Source organism: Astyanax mexicanus, chromosome 16 (assembly GCF_023375975.1).
Source record: "Astyanax mexicanus isolate ESR-SI-001 chromosome 16, AstMex3_surface, whole genome shotgun sequence".
NCBI lineage: Eukaryota > Metazoa > Chordata > Actinopteri > Characiformes > Acestrorhamphidae > Astyanax > Astyanax mexicanus.
The window spans coordinates 41,825,616-41,849,492 of NC_064423.1; the positions used below are offsets into that span (position 1 = coordinate 41,825,616).

At 37.9% G+C, this 23,877-nt stretch overlaps 1 protein-coding gene and 1 long non-coding RNA gene across 12 annotated transcripts in view; one reads left to right on the forward strand and one right to left on the reverse strand.

The window, feature by feature from the left end:
• The window catches only part of LOC125782180 (uncharacterized), a 132,521-nt gene extending 113,776 nt beyond the window's left edge, over positions 1 to 18,745 (forward strand). The window contains exons 1-5 of one of the 9 annotated variants that reach the window (XR_007424760.1): positions 15,480 to 15,562; positions 16,361 to 16,480; positions 16,521 to 16,769; positions 18,031 to 18,190; positions 18,686 to 18,745. This is a non-coding gene — a long non-coding RNA (uncharacterized LOC125782180). The other 8 variants (XR_007424758.1, XR_007424763.1, XR_007424759.1 and 5 more) reach the window with 8 other exon arrangements.
• scube2 (signal peptide, CUB domain, EGF-like 2) overlaps positions 1 to 20,995 on the reverse strand; it is a 74,954-nt gene extending 53,959 nt beyond the window's left edge. The window contains exons 1-7 of one of the 3 annotated variants that reach the window (XM_049465386.1): positions 20,235 to 20,995; positions 14,846 to 14,968; positions 12,734 to 12,859; positions 10,913 to 11,047; positions 6,140 to 6,265; positions 5,661 to 5,777; positions 1,966 to 2,055 (exon numbers count right to left, since the gene is read on the reverse strand). In XM_049465386.1, the coding sequence (XP_049321343.1) occupies positions 1,966 to 2,055; positions 5,661 to 5,777; positions 6,140 to 6,265; positions 10,913 to 11,047; positions 12,734 to 12,859; positions 14,846 to 14,968; positions 20,235 to 20,328 (811 nt within the window). In that variant the 5' untranslated portion in view covers positions 20,329 to 20,995. The remainder of the gene's footprint in view (positions 1 to 1,965; positions 2,056 to 5,660; positions 5,778 to 6,139; positions 6,266 to 10,912; positions 11,048 to 12,733; positions 12,860 to 14,845; positions 14,969 to 20,234) is intronic. The other 2 variants (XM_049465387.1, XM_049465385.1) reach the window with 2 other exon arrangements.
• Positions 20,996 to 23,877: the final 2,882 nt, after the last annotated feature.

Genomic DNA, 23,877 nt, shown 5'->3' on the forward strand with positions numbered 1-23,877 from the left:
GAGTACTAAATACATAACATTATAAGGAATGCCACCTCGCTGTCTGTCATCTTGGAGTATATTTTATGTTTTATGTTGGTTTATTATGGGTGTTTTGTGTTTTGAGGACCACAATGAAAATAAGCCTTTGTGCTCTATTGTGTTTTAATCCTCAATGATCTGAAGTGTGTATAATGTCTGTTGTCTGTGTATGTACTTTTTGAATCATGAAATAAATTCAACAGCCCACCTTTATTTATCCCCAGCATTCCCAAATACAGAACTTTTAGCCGATGCGCTCAACTAGCTTACAGAGCTAGTGATAGGGGCATAGAGGGGCATACCCATACAAATAAATGGCTTTTTTTTACACCATTAACAACGAGCTCAAAGTAGCTCCACACTTCAATGGTAGAATTCTGAGACTTCTGACTCTTAAAAAAACGAGGCACTGAGAACTTTGAAAGTTGCAATAATATTTCTATAATTCTGTGGAAATGCATGAATATTATAGAGATATTTTTGCACTATAAGGTGCACCATCAATAAACGTCTATTTTCTGGTCTATTTTATATGCATAAGGCGCACTGGATTATCTGAATTATAAGGCACAATATGTGACACAAGTAAGGAACAGGGGTGACGCCATGTTTTCCTTCTAATTCAGTTAACTAAGTTAAGTAAAGCTTAACTTAAGTTAAGCAAACAAATTATTTTACAAACCTTTCTTTTAAAGTTAAACGAGTTAAGGAAATATCTCTCCTGAAAACTGTTTATTTGGGTGAGTAAAGCTCTTCCGTTTATTTACAGTAAGCTTAGATTCTTGGGGTTGGAGCATTAGCATTAACATTAGGTAATGTTACTGCAGCTCCAGCATTGCTAGCCGAGGCTAGCAGTGGACTACAGCCTGATAATAATCACCTCTGAAAGGTGAAAGAGCTAGTGCTTAGCGCGGTAAGTGGCTAATGCTAATGCTGCTCCAGTCTCTGTGCAGGAGAAACTTCACAAAGAGCTAGTGCTTAGCACGCTTATTGAGTAATGCTAATGATGTTCCAGCAGTGCTAGCTGGGGTTAGCAGCAGGCTACAGGCCGATAATACTCACTTCTGAACAGCAAAAGAACTAGTGCTTAGCACACTTAGCGTCTAATGCTAATGATGTTCCAGCAGTGCTAGCCGGGGTTTTCATATATGTTTGATATGTGGCGTCAAATATGGATAATTTTATTGAAACATAGACGCTCCAAACTCCCTAACTTTGTAAACTATGTAGCTACTACGGTTGCTTCATTACTACAGAGGAAACTCTTGATCTTCTTTTTCTGGGGTGGTCCTGATGAGTGCCTGTTTCATCATTCTAATGTTTTGAAGGTGACTTTTTGATTGACTGTCCTTTTTTCATAAAGTTTTTTTTTTTACTTAGTTGAGTAGTTGTTGCTTCTCATAATCTGGATTAGAACATTACTCAAATATTCACTATTCACTGTATACCTGTAACTCTACCTCTTCACTACTTTACTTTAACTGATGCTCTCAAACTTTACATTAAGAGACAAGAAATTCAAGTAATTAACTCTTGATGAGTTCAGCACAGCTGTTAACTGAAAGCCTGAATTCCAGGAGACTCTACCTCATAAAGCTGACTGAGAAAATCCAGCAGAGATGTTCAAAACTGATCATCTAAACAAGAGGAGATACTTTAAAGGATCTAAAATATAAAACATATTCTGGTTTGTTTAGTAAATAATTCCATATGTTTTTAGTGGATGAGTTTAGTATTACTTAATACATAACATTTTAAAATAATGAAAAATCACTCAATTTAAGGTGTATCCAAATTTTGCTTTTGTATGAAGCATTATGTGTATGATTTATTTTGCCTTATATAATTTTGCACATCCTGCACTGTGACTATAGCATATATATTGCAATGGCTCAAACGATATATTGTGCAGTGCTGGTATTTACAGTATAGCAGGTTCTTTACCCATAAGCAGACGCCTCTTCACTCGTTTGTCCACCTCGGAGAGGGACGTGGCATTGTGGTCAGACGCGGTGGTGGTGGCATCATCTCGTTCTAAAATAATAAAAAATATATAGAGATAATTTTGTTATTTTCACAAAAATACTTCACAGATTTTCTCCTAAAATTGTGAAAACTGAGAATATAGTGATACTTCATCTAACATTAAATCACATTTAATCACATTCATTCATTCATTCATCCATTCATCTCTTTTCACTCCTCTTTCCTCCTGCCTGGTTTAAACAGCAGCAGAGCTTCTGAATATATCTACACTGATGGGCGTGGTGTTCTGATTATGAAATGAGGTGTGTTCAGGTACATTTCTGGAGTTTTGCTTGTTTATCTTGGTAACAGAAAACACAGGAGCTCCACTGACTGAATACAACCTAGACAGACGCCAACAGTCAGACGTTGGGAACTGTATTCCCTGGAATGATGGAGCTCCATCCAATACATTAAGATGGGATGGGGAGTTGGAAATAAGGGATATACAATATATAACCACAGCTCTGGAAAAAAATAAGAATTAACTAAAAATGATGAGTTTCTTTGATTTTACCAAATTAAAAACCTCTGGAATATAATCAAGAGGAAGATGGATGATCACAAACCATCAAACCACCAAACTGAACTGCTTGAATTTTTGCACCAGGAGTAAAGCAGCATAAAGTTATCCAAAAGCAGTGTGTAAGACTGGTGGAGGAGAACATGATGCCAAGATGCATGAAAAAAACTGTGATTAAAAACCACCAGGGTTATTCCACCAAATATTGATTATTTCTGAACTCTTAAAACTTTATGAATATGAACTTGTTTTCTTTGCATTATTTGAGGTCTGAAAGCTCTGCATCTTTTTTTTTGTTATTTCAGTCATTTCTCATTTTCTGCTTAAAATTAATGATCTAATTTTAATATTTTTATTTGGAATTTTAAGTTTGATGTCACTATGGTTTGGTTGTCTTTAGTTCGTTAGTCATTGGTAGATTTTTGTTGTTTGTTTTATAGTCTTTGTTTTTATTACTTGTTTTTTGTCTATGTTGACTCAATGTTTTTTTTTTTTTGGTTTGATATAAATACTAATAATAATAATAAACCAACATGTGCTTGCTTCCTGCTTCTGGATCGTTACAGAGACGCTGTTCTGAAGGAAATGGTTCTGCTGTTGTTTAGAAGATAATGATAAAGAGCTGAAATCTCCAGAGAGATGAGCTTCTTTATGTTCTGAGGAGCTTCTCAGTGCAGTTATTCACAAGCCGACTCTGTTTACAGCTTGTGTCCTTTTTATATCACCATGATCACCACGATCACTGTGATCACACAATCACCTGCACTGATCTGTGCTCAACAGGCCGAGGAGATAACTTCACCTCCGGCGTTGTGATGCTCTGTGTGGTAACCTCCACAGCGGACCTCCCGGACCGCCGGCCCGCTGTTTACACTCCACCCATCGTCTCCATCTCTTCTCACTGTGAGAGAGAGGAGATAACCAAGAGGAGCGAGCCAGGGACCAGAGGACGAGGCTGGAGGGACGAGCTTACGATAAACACGGACCCCACACACACACACACTCTCTCTCTCTCTCTCTGACTTGTGGTGAGCAGACACAGCCTGCAGGCTCCAGCTGTAGCTCCTCACTATCTGATCTCAGAGTGTGTGTGTGTGTGTGGGGGTAGGTTGTGTGTGTTTATGTATATGTGTGTTTATATGTGTGTGTGTGTGTGTGTGTGTGTGTGTGTGTGTTTATGTGTGCGCAAAAAACCCTATCACCTGCTCTGTTTGGAAATGGAAGAATTATATATCAGCTGCGGCCGCGAGCGACTTGCTAAGAGACGGGAGGGTGAAAAAAAGGTAAAACAAACAAAAACAGAAGAAAGAGAACAAAAACTGAAGCAGAACAGAACATCCACCATCCACAACAATGATATCAGAACATTTTAACCCTTTTTTATATTAATTTTGGCTCAACTGTTTGTTACAGCACATACAGTCATATGAAAAAGTTTGGGCACCCCTATTAATCTTAATCATTTTTAGTTGTAAATATTTGGGTGGTTGTAGCAGCCATTTCAGTTTGATATATCTAATAACTGATGAACACAGTAATATTTCAGGATTGAAATGAGGTTTATTGTACAGAAAATGTGCAATATGCATTAAACCAAAATTTAACCGGTGCAAAAGTATGGGCACCCTTATCATTTTATTGATTTGAATACTCCTAACTACTTTTTACTGACTTACTGAAGCACAAAATTGGTTTGGTAACCTCATTGAGCTTTGAACTTCATAGCCAGGTGTATCCAATCATGAGAAAAGGTATTTAAGGTGGCCAATTGCAAGTCTCCTATTTGAATCTCCTCTGAAGAGTGGCATCATGGGCTCATCAAAACAACTCTCAAATGATCTAAAAACAAAGATTGTTCAACATAGTTGTTCAGGGGAAGGATACAAAAAGTTGTCTCAGAGATTTAACCTGTCAGTTTCCACTGTGAGGAACATAGTAAGGAGATGGAAGAGCACAGGGACAGTTCTTGTTAAGCCCAGAAGTGGCAGGCCAAGAAAAATATCAGAAAGGCAGAGAAGAAGAATGGTGAGAACAGTCAAGGACAATCCACAGACCACCTCCAAAGAGCTGCAGCATCATCTTGCTGCAGATGGTGTCACTGTGCATCGCTCAACAATACAGCGCACTTTACACAAGGAGAAGCTGTATGGGAGAGTGATGCGAAAGAAGCATTTCTGCAAGCACGCCACAAACAGAGTCGCCTGAAGGATGCAAATGCAAAAGCACACCTCAGGCGACTCTGTTTGTGGCCTGCTTGCAGAAATGCTTCTTTCGCATCACTCTCCCATACAGCTTCTCCTTGTGTAAAGTGCGCTGTATTGTTGACCGATTGTTAACCGTATTGTTGACTCTCTGCTTTGAAGTATGTGTCAAAACGAAAAAATTCACACGACCGTCCAAAACAGGTTTCATTATGTCACAAGTTTTCGAAAAGTTTTGAATCTTTTCGTACATTTCGGTTCGCGCCTAAGAACCAATGCTTTGTCCCCAATTGACATGAGATGACATTAGATGTTTGAATCATCATCCACCATCAAAGTGAAATCTGGTGGCCAATCAGAACTACTAAACAACAGGATATCCACCATCCACAACAACAATATCCACCAATATTAACCCTTATTTTGATAAACTACGGCTCAACTGTTTGGTAAAGCACATACGAGTCCCTATATTTTTTATATATGTGTTGAACTAGACTTGTGCTTAAGTAAGCAAAACTGTAATTTTTAAAATAAAAAAAAAAACATCTACACAGATCTCTCTCCTGAAAACTGTTTGTTTGGGAGAGTAAAGCGCTTTTGTTTTACAAGCTTAAGCTTAGATTCCCAATATTTTGTTTAAGGATTCGTGTTCAGTAAAGTTTCTTCAGCACTAAGGCTGGGATGCAGCAGCATTAACAGTAGCCGCTAACAGCAGACTGAGGAAACCTGAGTGTTCCAGTAACCCAGAGTGATATTAGCTAGCGGTTCACCCCACGTAGCTTGTTTTAACACGGTAATGTTATGGTTGAATGGCGAAAGAGCTAGCGCTGAGGTTAGTGGCTAATGCTAATGCTTTTATGTGCACCCTATAGTTACAGACTCCTTACCTGTACAGGTGCGTCCGTCGGCCTGCAGCGTGTATCTGCCGTGGCACCGGCACACCGGCCCTTGCTCTGTATCCTCACAGATGTGTTGGCAGCCGCCGTTGCCATGGATACAGGTCACTAGGCAACAAGCACATCAACACAGTCAGATCATCCAGCCTGGGTCTGAACCACAGCAACATTTCTTAGCTCAGTATTGTTCAAGTGCAATAATAGAATAACCCCTTGCCCCCTTTCTGCACTGTAGATTAATAGTAAAAAAATATATATGTTTTATATTTTGCACTTCACTATTCATTAACTATGTAGGAAAAAAGAAAGAAAATCAAAATTACTTAATGAGAAGGGTTTTTCACACTGTATATATAAATATACTGACAATGATGTCACTTGGACTGAATTTAATAGGCACCAACTGTAACTTTCCTTTTGTAAAATTCTCTTTCTAGAGTCAGAGTCAGTAAATGTATATTGGTACGTACAGGTGCAGCCGCGCTGGTTCTTGGCAAGCTCGAACCCGGGCCGGCACTCGCAGGACACGCCCCCCTTGGGCGTCTCTCTGCAGATGTGAGCACAGCCGTGGTCTTTATTCATGCAGCTCAGACCTTCTGTAGAGGAAGAGAATCAGTTATCTGAGATACGTGTTCTCACAAACTGATCTGAGCTCATATAGTATCACCCAGCTCTAGTACAACTATTATAAGATTATGGGCAGCTTGATTTAGGGCATGTCAGTGTGTCTTTGCTATCGTAACGACTGGAAAAGTACACAATGCACATCTCGAAACACAACGCAAAAGTCATGTACCAATTCTCTTAATAAATTATGGATGTATGGATGAATTTTGGGCGTAATATGAAATAAACAGAGTGTCTTTTGCTCATCATTCTCTTGGTGGATTGCTATTGTAACGGTGCAGCTACCTGGACGTGTTCAACAAACTCTTCTCAGCAGAGGAAACTGAGCTGCTGGTTGACGCTGTGAAGGAGCTCCAGCAGCTCATTTACGGGAACAGCAATGTTATTTTATTTACTATTCTGTGTTAACATGTGTGTGTAAGGAGCAGTGTGTACACGTGCTGGGCACATGCCAAGATAGCGATGAACGTATGACTGTTGGCATAGAATTAGCACAAACATGAAAAATATCTAATTGATATTGAAAATCTGTATCTTAAAAATAAACCAATAAGATGTAAGAATTAATTTAGGTAACAGGACTGAGTGTTGAGATTGAGCTCCTCAGTCATTACAGTTACAATAAGATCAAATATACAGAAAAACTAATGAGGGAACTTTTGGGGAATTTTGGTCTTCCCATGATCAAATGGTATTTTTTCAACTGATTTTTAAAGTAGTTTTTATTAATGTTTTTAATTGCATATCTTACTTTTGCAATTAAATCAATGTACAAGACACTTTGCTTAATAATAATAAAATATATTTTAAAGTTATTTTGTGTGCACATTTATACGTGTAATTTCCTGTGGAGAGAAATGGCACAGATTCTTTGGAATTTCCATTAAACATACATTCATGTTTATACTTTTACATTTTCACACACTTTCGTGTTCAAGTGCAAGTATAGCTTAAGTACTACCCAGATTAACACTGCACACTATATCCAACTAAACACACACACTCACACACACACTTCCAGCCTGATCCATCTGTTCCTATACACACCTGTGTATAACTCTTTTCAAATCCAATGCCATTTAATCCCGTGCACTCTGACCCCCCGTCAATAGCACTCTCGCCCGCGCGAGTGTAACGGGTCAGCTCCCCCCATTCACTCTAACCTCCAGTGGACGTGTTAATGGGATTTAGCACGTTTGCCCAGAGAAACCCAATGGGGTGGAAACCTCGCAAACTTCAGTCCATTTTAGAGAAGAGGGGGGGGTGGGGGGGGGGGTTATTGGTGGTAGGAGGGTAGGATGGGGGTGTGTCTTTGAGTGGAAGGAAAAGAGAGGCAGGAGGAGGGGGGGGGGGGTTAACAATACTTACGGCTGAGAAGCTACAGACACATAAAAAGCTGCTTTATTCCCGTCTAAGGGCCCGGCCCAAAGGCTGAGTGTTCAGTTATTAGCCGGTTTTGTTGGGCGGGACTCGGGGCTCCCGTTCCCACAGCGGGGGCCCTCAGGAGCCGAGCCGCTGAGGATAATGACCCGGAGAGGAGCCCCACTTAAAAGCTGCCACTCCCCCCCTCCCTCCCTCCCTTTTCTGCCGTCAATCACCAGACCTTATGTGCCGACGTTTACGGATCGGCCCGGTTCTCTTACGACCTCTCCCCCGACACGGTCCAGCGACCACTACTGTCAGTACCTTACTAACTTACCCTGATCTCGTATAAAATAGTGTTTTCTCATTGTAAAGTTTTACCTATTATTAGTTTAAATGTAAAGAATGGTGTCAGAAATGGTCCACTTCATGCTGTGTTTAAACTCCGCCCACTAGATAACAGTAGTGAACTCTATCATTCGATTCCACTGTTCTAACTCGATAAAAGAAAACCTAAATCTTTAGGTTTTCTTAAAATTATTTTATTTAAACCATCATAATATAACATGATATATTTAATATCATATATCGTATGCCCTATATTGTGATACACATCAAATCGCTGATTTCTTATACAGGGCCATCTTAAAAAATTAGAATATCTTTGCAAACGTGAAACTCATATTATATAGATGTATTAAACACAGAGTGATCTATTTTAAGTGTTTATTTCTTTTTACTTTTATTGTTGATGATTATTATGGCTTACAGTCAATGAAAAACCAAAAATCAGTGTCTCAGAAAATTTGAATATTATATATTAAGACCAATTGGTACTTTTGGCAGTGTGAGCAGTGTGCCAAGTCCTGCTGGAAAATGAAATCTGCATCTCTATAAAAGCTGTCAGTAGCAGAGGGAAGCTGTAAGATATGAAGTGCTGTAAGATTTTGTAGGAAAACACTCACTGCACTTTAGACTTTAGACTTGATGATAAAACACAGTGGATCAACACCAGCAGATGACAGACATGACTCTCCAAATACATACTTATAAAGAAATGGTTATAGACTGCATGTTCAAATAATTCATATTTATGACAAAAAAATTTACTCCTGTTACTGGCACTCACTCCTGTTACTTTTTATGTTATGAGTGACAGGAAGGAAAGTAACAGTAATAAATGTTTAGCACAGAATTAGCAAATACATGAAAAATAGCTAAACAGCGGCTATGCTAATGATTTCCTAAAATTTGTATTTTAAAAATAAACAAATAAGATGTAAGAGTTAGTTTAGGTAACAGGACTGAGGGTTGAGATGTTATGTGCCGACGTTTACAGATCGGCCCGGTTTTCTTGTGAACTCACCCCTCGACACGGCCCAGCGACACACCTCAACACGCACACACAACTCACCAGTGTGTCCCTACACACTACACACACACTGTGGGCTAACAGCATCTTGTGTCTCACAATATATAATATTATATTTTCACCGCGTTTTTTACTCACTATCAATGAACATCTATTTACTGGTCTAATTTCAGGTTTATTTTCAGACATAAGGTGCACCAGATTATAAGGCGCATTATGTAACACTAGTAAGGAACAGGGGTGTCGCCATGTTTTCCTCCTAACTCAGCAGGTCTGGTCGCTGGTTGGTGAAATCTGTACAGCTAAGCTAAATAAACCCTTTCAGACCCTGCGTCCATTACAGTGGACATCATGTATTTTCTTATTTTTAAATGTTTTGTTGCACAGAACACTAACCGAGATAACTGAGATTAACCTGTTGTTAATCAGTATAGACTTTAAACTAGCCAATAATAAAGTTTATAAGCCAATGAAACAACAGCTTAGTCCCGCCCACTGCACTAGAAAAAAAAGACAGCACTAGAGCCGAAGAGGCAAATTAAAAGAGCTTGATTGTATGTGATTTAGAACTTTAAACACTTTTTTCATGTTTAGTTTGGTGTTTAGGGATAACTTTCAATCCAATGGACATAAAAAAACGTACTTATTTTAGTTAACTGGATTTGATGCTATGTTTTATATTAGAATATTAGAGTCTCCCTTTGTGTGCATTACAAAAGAAATAGCATTGTTATTATTATTTTTATTTTGACAACAGGGGCACATAATTCAGGTCTGAATGGGTTAAGTAAACAAAACTGTAATTCTAAAAAAAACAAAAAAAATCTTTTAAAGTTAAACGAGTGCTGGATGTTAATCTACACAGATTTCTCTCCTGCAAACTGGACTCTTTTTATTTACAGTAAGCTTAGATTTCCAGATTTCCATTAAGGCTAGCCGCGGTTAGCGGCTAATACAGCCGACAGCGCTACACTGAGGAACCCTGAGTGTTCTGGTAAGCCAGGGTGATATTAGCTAGCGGTATGTCCCATGTAGCTTGTTTTAACACGGTAAACACCCAGACTACAGTCCGATATACCTACCTCTGAACAGAGTAAGGGCTAAGGGCTAAGGGCACTTAGCATGGTTAGCGGCTAATGCTAATACTGCTCCAGTCTCGGTGCTGGAGATCTAAACTAAACTCCTGTATAACTCTGTACTTCAGCCAAACAAAAATATTAATATTGGCAAAATATCAATATTGCGATATTGCTGTTTTGCTGCATCTGGATCAGGATGGAACCATGAATTCTGAATCATATCACAGAATTCTCAAGGAAAATGTCAGGACACCTGTCCATGAACTAAATCTCAAAAGGAGGTGAGTCATGCAACATGACAATGACCCTAAGCACACTAAAGCTGCCTGCGATATAAAACAGCAACAGAAGTGAGGTGTGTTCAAGTACATTTCTGGCGTATTGCTATCTTAGCAATGGAAAACACAGGTTTTAAAATAACATTGCTGTTCCCGTAAATGAGCTGCTGGAGCTCCTTCACAGCGTCAACCAGCAGCTCAGTTTCCTCTGCTGAGAAGAGTTTGTTGGACACGTCCAGGTAGCTGCACCGTTAAAATAGCAATCCACCAAAGTCAGAGCTCACCTGGTTCTACTCTTAAAGAGAATGATGAGCAAGAGTCACTGTGATTGGTTTATTTCATGTTACGCCCAAAATTAACCACACCCATGATTAATTAAGAGAATTAGTACATGCCTTTGGCACAGCATTTCGAGCTGCATAAGGTGTACTTTTCCTGTCGTTACGATAGCAAAGACACACTGACGCTGTAAATCAAGCTGCACAGTAATTGGTGAGAGCACTGGTGTGTTGTGGAGCTACTCACCCACAGAGCGATGGATGCATGTGTGCTGATTGTCACTTAAGAAGAATCCGTCTTTGCAGCGACACTCGTAGCTTCCCATGGTGTTCACACACACATGCTGACAGCCGCCATTGTTGCACAAACACTCGTCCACATCTAAAACAGAACACAGCTCATCACTACAGTCCATCAAACACACAAACTCCATTTACTACAAACACCAGCTCACCCTGTAAAAAACACAGCACAGAGTACCCCCCCACTATACACTGACAATAATACTACACGCTAGATAGATAGATCTCTGATTTTTCTATTTATAGGTTTAAGTTTGAGTAAAATGAACATTGTTGTTTTATTCTATAAACTACAGACAACATTTCTCCCAAATTACAAATAAATATATTCTCATTTAGAGCATTTATTTACAGAAAATGAGAAATGACTGAAATAACAAAAAAGATGCAGAGCTTTCAGACCTCAAATAATGCAAAGAAAACAAGTTCATATTCATAAAGTTTTAAGAGTTCAGAAATAATCAATATTTGGTGGAATAATCCTGGAGGTTTTTAATCACAGTTTTTTGGCATCATGTTCTCCTCCACCAGTCTTACACACTGCTTTTGGATAACTTTATGCTGCTTTACTCCTGGTGCAAAAATTCAAGCAGTTCAGTTTGGTGGTTTGATGGTTTGTGACCATCCATCTTCCTCTTGATTATATTCCAGAGGTTTTTAATTTGGTAAAAAAAAAAAAATCATGATTTTTAAGTGTTCTCTTATTTTTTTCCAGAGCTGTAGATGGATTGATGGATGGATTACGTCATCCTGGTGTAAATGTCTTGTCATCTGACATCATAACCAACATTAAACCTGTGGTCAGCTGGGTAGATTTATTGTATTGATCTATTAATACAGAATTATTTACACAGTGTGTAAAAAAATAAAAACCTGATCCGCGTTTTTTTCTTCCAGTGTTAACATCCTTACATAATAAAAGTCACTTTAACAATATGTACCACATAAATAAACATGATTAAAGTGTAACTAAATCCCCTGAATTTAGCTGACTTCACCCTCAACATTTAGAAAATGAGAGGAGTATAGTAGTGATGTATGGGTTTAGGGGCGGGGCAGGATGGAGAGTTTTTTCAAAGTGTATACACAAGTTTTTGGGACACAGCCATCTTCACCACCTACACCCAAACCCCCCCTCGGCACTAACTAATGATACTAGTCAATACATTCCCTTGTGAAAAGTAAAATAAAATGTATTTTTAAGAAACATTACTTTAAATTAAACGTTTTGTTGACAGAAAATATATATGTCTTAGCTTTAAATAAATTTATATTTTTTTCCAGTGTCATTAAGGTGCACACAATATGTGCATCAATATGCAAAGCACTAAATTTACAATATACTTCATGTGAATTACAAAAATGATGTTTAAAAAACACAAACTTAAATCTACTTAAGTTTGCAGAACCTAATGCTTTTATGTTGTATTTAAATATAGCTTAATTACAATTAAAATATACTTACGTTTCCATAAGTTGTTCCAAATAGTACATTTAGTTTGTATTTAAGTACATATTAATTTTAATGCTTAAAGTATGTACTTTTCCATATTAAGTATACTTAAATGCACTTTTCTTTTACTAGGGATATTTAACATTACCCTGTTTTAATGAGTAAGAATGTTTTAAATAATAATGTTTTATAATAAAATATTGTAATGTGTTATTTAATAATTGACATTCTGTTATTAGTACGGTTGTAATTAATGTACCCTCATTGTTACTGCACTATAACCCCAGCTGCGGTGTATAATAAGCTTCTTACCCAGGCAGTTGTGTCCGTCGTGAGCTAAGTTGAATCCATCGTGGCAGGTGCAGCGGTAATTACCGGGTATGTTGTTGCACTCGTGAACACAGCCGCCGTTATACTCCGAATCACACTCATCTACATCTAAAAACAGGAAGCAAGTCAATGTTAATGAAGGATCAGAGTTTCAATAAGAAAAAGCTCTTTAAAGATCAACAGCAGAGAAAAACACATACAAAACAACACAAAACTGCAGGGAAATATTAATAATAAATATGACACTAGTCTAAATAAAAAACTATTGATTGTTAATAACTGAACAGAGAATAAATAATAATAAATACTGTCGAATTTTTCTTTAAAACTACTGATTTATCATTAGATTATTAATAATTTAGTTAAATAAATCCAGGTAAAAGGTTCAGATAATTAACTGCACTCTCCTTTTTGCTGTGCATCTGGACTCACACCATGAAGTGTAGAGTATAGGTGTTTTTCGTATTTGTGTTGCAGTAATTTACTTTTAATAGAAGTTGTTTTAGAAGTTGCCATTTAATTGCTGCAGTCACACTTCACCTTTCACCATACTTAAAATATTCCTTTTAGGCACCATAAAAGTTAAAGTCTATTATTATGTTTTATTTATTACAGATTTGTGGATATACATTGAATTTCCTATACTTATTTACAGTTCCAGTCAATAGTTTGGACAAATCTTCTCATTCAATGTTTTTATTTTTTATTGTTTTCCCCACATAGTAACTTAAAAGTGTTAAAAGTGATGTTAACTTGTGGTTTCTGAGGCTGGTAACTCTGATTATCTTATCCTGTACAACAGAGGAAACTCTCGCTCTTCTTTCCTTTTCTGGGGCGTTCCTGATGAGTGCCAGTTTCATCATCATAACGTTTTTGATTGTCTTTTTTGGCACTTGAGGATACTTTTAAACTTCTTGAAATTGACTTTCGGATTGACTGACCTTCATTTCTTAAATTTATTTATTACTTTTTTTCTACTTTCTTTACTTTACTTTACTTCTTTCTTCTATACACACTATATAGATATCTGCACATTTATATTGCATCGTATATATTTATATATCCAATCTTACTTAGCATATTTCTGTGCAATACCATTTGTCAGTATGTCTGTGGTATAAGTTATTGCGTTTATTGTTTATACTGTAAAGCTATCTGTACATTCTTTTTATTTCACTATTCTACATGCTGTAAAAATTGTTTCTCTGCACAATTTTGGGAATCTGCCCCCAAGTTTTTCACTCCCATATACACCTGTACTGTAAAAAAAATGAATGCCATTTTATAGATTAGAACATTACTCAAATATTCACTATTCACTGTATACCTGTAACTCTACCTCTTCACTACTTTACTTTAACTGATGCTCTCAAACACTTTATTAAGAGACAAGAAATTCAAGTAATTAACTCTTGATGAGTTCAGCACAGCTGTTAACTGAAAGCCTGAATTCCAGGTGACTCTACCTCATAAAGCTGACTGAGAAAATCCAGCAGAGATGTTTAAAACTGTTTAAAATAAAATATAAAACATATTTTGGTTTGTTTAACACTTTTTTGGTTTATTAAAAAAATCCATATGTTTTTCTTCATAGTTTGGATGAGTTTAGTATTAATCTACAATGCAGAAGTTTTTTTAAATAATGAAACTTATTCATTTAAGATGTGTCCACACTTTTGAGTAGTACTGTAAACACACACATATACAATATATATATACAGATTGGTGTAGCTCTGTTTTGAAGCATGATGCATAAAAACTCACAGTAAAAGCTAATTAGGCTAAAGTACAGCCTCCATACCGTGGGGTTAGTTTTACCATAACTTACCATAAAAGAGGAAAAGGAGAGATGTCCATATAAACTCAAATACATTAAAAACAACAAGATTATTTAAGACTTTAAGGCTCAGGTAGAGGCTTTAAACCATTATCATTACTCATTTATGTCCAACAAGTGTGAAAACATCCTAAACTTCAAAGATGCATTTATTTAGCTAGCTAATGCTAAATATGACAGTTTACCTAGCATATGCACTACCACTAAACCATAAAAAAGGAAAATTTAGATAAAGAATTAAAAGGAGGTTAAATTACCTTCACACTGTTTACCGTCTCCTTTAAACCCTGTTTTGCATGTGCACTTGTAGGACGTTGGGGTGTTCTGACAAATCGCGTCAATGTGGCAGGCATCGCTCCCCTCTGCACACTGGTCCACATCTACAACCAAACCAACACAAACACCAGCTCAACACTATTCAACTAATCCAGAAACAATAAATCCACCAAATATAATTTTCTAAATGAATTAGAATTAAATGAATGAATTAAAATCGACATAAAGTTTGGAGGTGTGTAGTGATGAACTCTGAAGCTACATGAAGTTTGGAGGTGTGTAGTGATGAACTCTGAAGCTACATGAAGTTTGGAGGTGTGTAGTGATGAACTCTGAAGCTACATGAAGTTTGGAGGTGTGTAGTGAGTGATGAACTCTGAAGCTACATGAAGTTTGGAGGTGTGTAGTGAGTGATGAACTCTGAAGCTACATGAAGTTTGGAGGTGTGTAGTGAGTGATGAACTCTGAAGCTACATGAAGTTTGGAGGTGTGTAGTGATGAACTCTGAAGCTACATGAAGTTTGGAGGTGTGTAGTGAGTGATGAACTCTGAAGCTACATGAAGTTTGGAGGTGTGTAGTGATGAACTCTGAAGCTACATGAAGTTTGGAGGTGTGTACTGAGTGATGAACTCTGAAGCTACATGAAGTTTGGAGGTGTGTAGTGATGATGAACTCTGAAGCTACATGAAGTTTGGAGGTGTGTAGTGATGATGAACTCTGAAGCTACATAAAGTTTGGAGGTGTGTAGTGATGAACTCTGAAGCTACATGAAGTTTGGAGGTGTGTAGTGAGTGATGAACTCTGAAGCTACATGAAGTTTGGAGGTGTGTAGTGATGAACTCTGAAGCTACATGAAGTTTGGAGGTGTGTAGTGAGTGATGAACTCTGAAGCTACATGAAGTTTGGAGGTGTGTAGTGAGTGATGAACTCTGAAGCTACATGAAGTTTGGAGGTGTGTAGTGATGAACTCTGAAGCTACATGAAGTTTGGAGGTGTGTAGTGAGTGATGAACTCTGAAGCTACATGAAGTTTGGAGGTGTGTAGTGAGTGATGAACTCTGAAGCTACATGAAGTTTGGAGGTGTGTAGTGATGAACTCTGAAGCTACATGAAGTTTGGAGGTGTGTAGTGATGGACTCTGAAGCTACATGAAGTTTGGAGGTGTGTAGTGATGAACTCTGAAGCTACATGAAGTTTGGAGGTGTGTAGTGATGAACTCCGAAGCTACATGAAGTTTGGAGGTGTGTAATGAGTGATGAACTCTGAAGCTACATGAAGTTTGGAGGTGTGTAGTGAGTGATGAACTCTGAAGCTACATGAAGTTTGGAGGTGTGTAGTGAGTGATGAACTCTGAAGCTACATGAAGTTTGGAGGTGTGTAGTGATGATGAACTCTGAAGCTACATGAAGTTTGGAGGTGTGTAGTGATGAACTCTGAAGCTACATGGAGTTTGGAGGTGTGTAGTGATGAACTCTGAAGCTACATGAAGTTTGGAGGTGTGTAGTGATGAACTCTGAAGCTACATGGAGTTTGGAGGTGTGTAGTGATGAACTCTGAAGCTACATGAAGTTTGGAGGTGTGTAGTGATGAACTCTGAAGCTACATGAAGTTTGGAGGTGTGTAGTGATGAACTCTGAAGCTACATGGAGTTTGGAGGTGTGTAGTGATGAACTCTGAAGCTACATGGAGTTTGGAGGTGTGTAGTGATGATGAACTCTGAAGCTACATGAAGTTTGGAGGTGTGTAGTGATGAACTCTGAAGCTACATGGAGTTTGGAGGTGTGTAGTGATGATGAACTCTGAAGCTACATGAAGTTTGGAGGTGTGTAGTGATGAACTCTGAAGCTACATGAAGTTTGGAGGTGTGTAGTGATGATGAACTCTGAAGCTACATGAAGTTTGGAGGTGTGTAGTGATGAACTCTGAAGCTACATGAAGTTTGGAGGTGTGTAGTGATGAACTCTGAAGCTACATGAAGTTTGGAGGTGTGTAGTGATGAACTCTGAAGCTACATGAAGTTTGGAGGTGTGTAGTGAGTGATGAACTCTGAAGCTACATGAAGTTTGGAGGTGTGTAGTGAGTGATGAACTCTGAAGCTACATGAAGTTTGGAGGTGTGTAGTGAGTGATGAACTCTGAAGCTACATGAAGTTTGGAGGTGTGTAGTGATGAACTCTGAAGCTACATGAAGTTTGGAGGTGTGTAGTGAGTGATGAACTCTGAAGCTACATGAAGTTTGGAGGTGTGTAGTGATGAACTCTGAAGCTACATGAAGTTTGGAGGTGTGTACTGAGTGATGAACTCTGAAGCTACATGAAGTTTGGAGGTGTGTAGTGATGATGAACTCTGAAGCTACATGAAGTTTGGAGGTGTGTAGTGATGATGAACTCTGAAGCTACATAAAGTTTGGAGGTGTGTAGTGATGAACTCTGAAGCTACATGAAGTTTGGAGGTGTGTAGTGAGTGATGAACTCTGAAGCTACATGAAGTTTGGAGGTGTGTAGTGATGAACTCTGAAGCTACATGAAGTTTGGAGGTGTGTAGTGAGTGATGAACTCTGAAGCTACATGAAGTTTGGAGGTGTGTAGTGAGTGATGAACTCTGAAGCTACATGAAGTTTGGAGGTGTGTAGTGATGAACTCTGAAGCTACATGAAGTTTGGAGGTGTGTAGTGAGTGATGAACTCTGAAGCTACATGAAGTTTGGAGGTGTGTAGTGAGTGATGAACTCTGAAGCTACATGAAGTTTGGAGGTGTGTAGTGATGAACTCTGAAGCTACATGAAGTTTGGAGGTGTGTAGTGATGGACTCTGAAGCTACATGAAGTTTGGAGGTGTGTAGTGATGAACTCTGAAGCTACATGAAGTTTGGAGGTGTGTAGTGATGAACTCCGAAGCTACATGAAGTTTGGAGGTGTGTAATGAGTGATGAACTCTGAAGCTACATGAAGTTTGGAGGTGTGTAGTGAGTGATGAACTCTGAAGCTACATGAAGTTTGGAGGTGTGTAGTGAGTGATGAACTCTGAAGCTACATGAAGTTTGGAGGTGTGTAGTGATGATGAACTCTGAAGCTACATGAAGTTTGGAGGTGTGTAGTGATGAACTCTGAAGCTACATGGAGTTTGGAGGTGTGTAGTGATGAACTCTGAAGCTACATGAAGTTTGGAGGTGTGTAGTGATGAACTCTGAAGCTACATGGAGTTTGGAGGTGTGTAGTGATGAACTCTGAAGCTACATGAAGTTTGGAGGTGTGTAGTGATGAACTCTGAAGCTACATGAAGTTTGGAGGTGTGTAGTGATGAACTCTGAAGCTACATGGAGTTTGGAGGTGTGTAGTGATGAACTCTGAAGCTACATGGAGTTTGGAGGTGTGTAGTGATGATGAACTCTGAAGCTACATGAAGTTTAGAGGTGTGTAGTGATGAACTCTGAAGCTACATGGAGTTTGGAGGTGTGTAGTGATGATGAACTCTGAAGCTACATGAAGTTTGGAGGTGTGTAGTGATGAACTCTGAAGCTACATGAAGTTTGGAGGTGTGTAGTGATGAACTCTGAAGCTACATGAAGTTTGGAGGTGTGTAGTGATGATGAACTCTGAAGCTACATGAAGTTTGGAGGTGTGTAGTGATGATGAACTCTGAAGCTACATGAAGTTTGGAGGTGTGTAGTGATGAACTCTGAAGCTACATGAAGTTTGGAGGTGTGTAGTGATGAACTCTGAAGCTACATGAAGTTTGGAGGTGTGTAGTGATGAACTCTGAAGCTACATGAAGTTTGGAGGTGTGTAGTGATGATGAACTCTGAAGCTACATGGAGTTTGGAGGTGTGTAGTGATGAACTCTGAAGCTACATGAAGTTTGGAGGTGTGTAGTGATGAACTCTGAAGCTACATGAAGTTTGGAGGTGTGTAGTGATGTAATGACTGCAGAAAGTTGATGAACTCTGTGCACTATGCACTATGTCGCTGTCGTTCCCAGTCTCTTCCACTGTGTTATAATATCACTGACAGTTGGCTGTGGAATATTTAGTAGTGAGTAGTGAAATTTCCCGACTGGACTTGTTGTTGCACAGGGGCTGCATCCTATCACTGAGCTCCTGAGATCCATTCTTTCACTAATGTTTATAGAAGCAGTCCCAGCATGCCTAGCTGCTGCTTTTATTATCATACACCTGTGGAGACGGAAGAGATTCAGGAACACCTGAGTTCAGTCATTTGGATGTGTGAGAGAATACTTTTGGCACTTTGGCATATAAAATAGAAATTATTAGGTTTAAACTTATTAAATGTTTAAAGACTAAGACATAAAATATACAGCTTTGGACAAAAAATAAGAGACCACTTAAAAATGATGAGTTTCTTTGATTTTTAGCAAATTGAAAAGCTCTGGAATATAATCAAGAGGAAGATGGATGATCACAAACCACCAAACCACCAAACTGAACTGCTTGAATTTTTGCACCAGGAGTAAAGCAGCATAAAGTTATCCAAAAGCAGTGTGTAAGACTGGTGGAGGAGAACAAGATGCATGAAAACTGTGATTAAAAAACAGGGTTATTCCACCAAATATTGATTTCTGAACTCTTAAAACTTTATGAATATGAACTTGTTTTCTTTGCATTATTTGAGGTCTGAAAGCTCTGCGTCTTTTTTGTTATTTCAGACATTTCTTATTTTCTGTAAATAAATGCTCTAAATGAGAATATTTTTATTTGGAATTTGGGAGAAATGTTGTCTGTAGTTTATAGAATAAAACAACAATGTTCATTTTACTCAAACATAAACCTATAAATAGCAAAATCAGAGAAACTGATTCAGAAACTGAAGTGCTCTCTTCATGTTTTCCAAAGCTGTACATTGTAACTGTGTTTTGAAGTATGCAAAACAACCCACAGCACAGTGACAGCTAGTCAGCTAGTACAGCCTCCACACCATAGGGTTAGTTTTACAAATGCCATATGAATAAATATATGCTGCTGTTAGCTTTTGCTAATAAATTAGTTAGCTAGATCGACATATCTGACTCATTTATTTGAAACAACATCCTAAACAACAAAGATTCATTTATTTAATTTATAGATAGTTATAGATAACTAGCTTGCTAATGCTACAATTGACTATGTATGTTTCTGGTGCACACAAGCAGAGAACCAAAAATCTTTATTTTTTTTATTTTAATTATGTACTTAAATAATATTTACTTAATGTATTGCACAGTATTATTGTTTCTATATGCATTTATTAATATTAGGTTAACATTGCAGAGTTCCTAACAAGTAAAATGTGTAATAAATGTAATACAATGTTTTAAAGTGTAACTATACATGCAGTGTGTGTGTGTGTGTGTGTGTGAGACAGTGTGTGTGTGTGTTACCGCTGTGCTGCTGGTGGAGGAGCGCGTGGATCTGTGCAGTGTGTAAGAGCAGCAGCAGTAAACAGAACCGCCTCGTGACCCGAACAGCCCGCATGGTCCCGCGCGCGCAGATAATCCTCAGAACCGAACCTCAGAAACACGAGTCCGCGCGCAGCAGCGTCCCGCTCATCTTCACTCAACTCCAGCTCACGAGCCCCAGAAAACACAGCCTCCCCGCGCGCACTCACTCTGTCTAAGCGCTCGCGCGTGTGTGTGTGTGTGTGAGAGAGAGAGAGAGAGAGGCAGAGTGTGTGTGAATGACAGAGAGATAGTGTGTGTGTGAGAAAGTGTGTGACAGAAAAAATGTGTGTATGTGTGTGTGTGTGAGAGAGAGAGACAAAGATAGAGAGTGTGAGTGTGTGTGACAGAAAGTGTAAAAAAGTGTGTGTGTGAGAGAGAGAGAGAGAGAAAGACTGTGTGAGAGAGAGAGAGTGTGTGTGTGTGTGTGTGTGTGTGTGTGTGTGTGTGTGTGAAACAAAGTGAGTGTGTGTGTGTGTGTTTGTGAGAAAGTGAGTGTGTGTGTGTGTGTGTGTGTGTGTGTGTGTGTGTGTGTGTGTGTGTGTGTGTGTGTGTGTGTGTGTGTGTGTGTGTGTGAGAGCGCGAGAGAGTATGTGTGTGACAGAGAGAGAGTGTGTGTGTGTGTCGGAGAGAGAGAGAGTGTGTGAGTGTCAGAGAGTGTATGAGTGTGTGTGTGTGTGTGTGAGAGAGAGAGAGAGAGAGTGTGTGTACGAGAGAGATAGAGATCTTTATAATAAAGCGTAATAATATAAATGTGATTTGATTGTATCTTAAACAACCAATCAGCTCGCAGTAGCAGTAATGCTAGCGCATCTATTGTCTGAAATACGTTTGCTGTCTAAAAATAGACAGTAATCGGTAGTTTTTTCTTGTATTTTTAGCTGAATGTATAATTCAACTTTCCGAAATTAAAAGAAAATCTTAGAAAAGTATTTAGTTAATATTTTTAATTAGTGTTTTTAGCCGTTTAGCTCCGTTTAACCCATTAATTTTAGACTCACTCGCGGGCGCCCTCTAGCGGTTAGGAGTGATTATCTGAAATGGGCAGTCTCGCTATAAACCAGCTCTGGTTCAGGTAGAGTGTGGAAGGATGCACGGAGCGCCCTCTGCTGGATACAGGTGAAAACTACCACTTAAACTAATCTGAGCATTTTTTAATAAGTTTGACCTCAAATATCTCCAAAATTCTACATTAATATAACTTTATACTTATATCATTAATACTATAGAAAGACTTCTTCAATAATTAAATTATATCTTTAGATAACAGTTTAATTTTTTGGTTTTATAGGACAGAATTTCTTAGGTTTGACCTCCAATTCCTCCAAAATGTTACACACCTTTAATATATGAGAATGATATGTTAAAGACTTCAGCTGTGTTATTCGATAATCCTTTGCTTTTTTTATTTTATACTAGTCTAAATTCTGGTCTATGTAAAACCAAGAATACATTTTTTTTCTAAATGTTCCATACCATTGCTCCAAAAAGTAATATAATTTAAAAACTTACATAATTAATACAATGGAAAGTGTTTTTCAAGACTTGAGGTGTTTAATTTGACAACAACTTGATTTTCTTCTTTAATACGACTTTAAATTGTGGTCTATACATAATGTACATAATAAGAGAAAGGTCTGCATTTTGAGAATGTTTCAATGTTCTACAGACAGGTTTCTGGTGTATATGTGTTAATTAGAGCTGGTTAAATTATATGTTTATTGAGTGTAAAACTCTTGTTTTTTTTTTTAATATTCAGTCTCTGCAGGAGAAGCGAGCGCAGCTTTCTCCCCCAGCTCTGCTGTGCACGCAACTACTATAATACACAGTTTATACTCTATCTTATGTGACATTACTATTATTAAAAGAGAAATTAGGATTACTATTATTATAATAATTCTGAAGACGGTGTACAGATACGTAATTTAATCATGACATTATTAACCAGTATAATATTTAGATGTTTATACTTAAAGTATATAATTTTTAAAATGTATCAATTAAATGATTAATTTAAACATTTGAAATGTGTAGGAAAATAGAAAATATAAATTAAATGTTTTGAACATGTATTTACTTAAGGTGGGAATACTGGCTGATGATGGGATAGCTAGCTAGCTACATTGGTTAATTCGTTAGTTAACTAGCTAGCTAATGTCAACCACAGATTCACGATTTTATTTAGAATACCCTTAACTTAATTAGGACCAGTTAATTAATTAATGCTACCTAGGTATGTTAGTTAACTAGTTATTTAGTTAACTAACTTACATGAGTAAATTAGCTAGTTAGCAAGCTAGCTACAATAGTTAGCTAGTTAGTAGCTATCGACATTAGTTAACTAGTTATTTAGTTAGTTAGCAAGCTAGCTACAATAGTTAGCTAGTTAGTAGCTAGCGACATTATTTAACTAGTTATTTAGTTAGTTAGCAAGCTAGCTACAATAGTTAGCTAGTTAGTAGCTAGCGACATTATTTAACTAGTTATTTAGTTAGTTAGCAAGCTAGCTACAATAGTTAGCTAGTTAGTAGCTAGCGACATTAGTTAACTAGTTATCTAGTGTTGTAGAAAAGAAAATGAAAGGTGGGCTACCCCCACCTCTCGTCCGGGGTACAACTCCCCTGCGTGTTCGTTTGATAGAGAGAGTCAGACAGGTGGAGTGAAGCTGAAAGCAAACCAGGTATTTATTACAAAGTACTGAATATTCAGGAGAACCCACACATGAAAGACCGTCTAACAGCCGTCCCAGCATAAGTTCTGACCCCCTCTGATCTGACTCCATGTTTTATACCCAAAATGACGTAAGCCTGTTGATGAGGCGTTGTTAAAATCATCTCATGTTAGCATGCACGTGTCTGACTGGACCACTAGTGTTTGACCTTGACTGTGTTCTTCCATCCTGGCACTATCTGTGTGTGTGCGTCACCAATCCGTGTATCATTCGTTCATTTGATATTCAATTGAGAATCAAAATCGGAAAATTAAAAAACCAATTCGTTTTTTCGTTTTTCGTTTTTGAATATAATACCAAAAAACGAATAACGGCTTGTATTTTGTATTTTTATTTGGTTATCCAAACAAAAATTGGAAATTTAAAAAACGGACCAGGAGCCGAATTTGATTTTGATTTTGAACTTGACCCATTTGTGTGCCCCGGAAGTTACTGATTTGTTTATTCTTGGTGGGTTTCACCTGAAAGATCCTGCCGATTTTTTCTGTTGTCATATCGTCTTCTTTCACTGCAACGCGTTTAGTTCCTCTGAACAAGATAAAACTCTCCATCCTCAACTCCATCCAAAGCCTACAGCAATACAGACTGTGTAGATAACACTGCAGTGAACTCCCGCGCAACAGAAACCCACCAAGAATAAACAAATCAGTAACTTCCGGGGCACACAAATGGGTCAAGTTCAAAATCAAAATCAAATTCGGCTCCTGGTCCGTTTTTTAAATTTCCAATTTTTGTTTGGATAACCAAATAAAAATACAAAATACAAGCCGTTATTCGTTTTTTGGTATTATATTCAAAAACGAAAAACGAAAAAACGAATTGGTTTTTTAATTTTCCGATTTTGATTCTCAATTG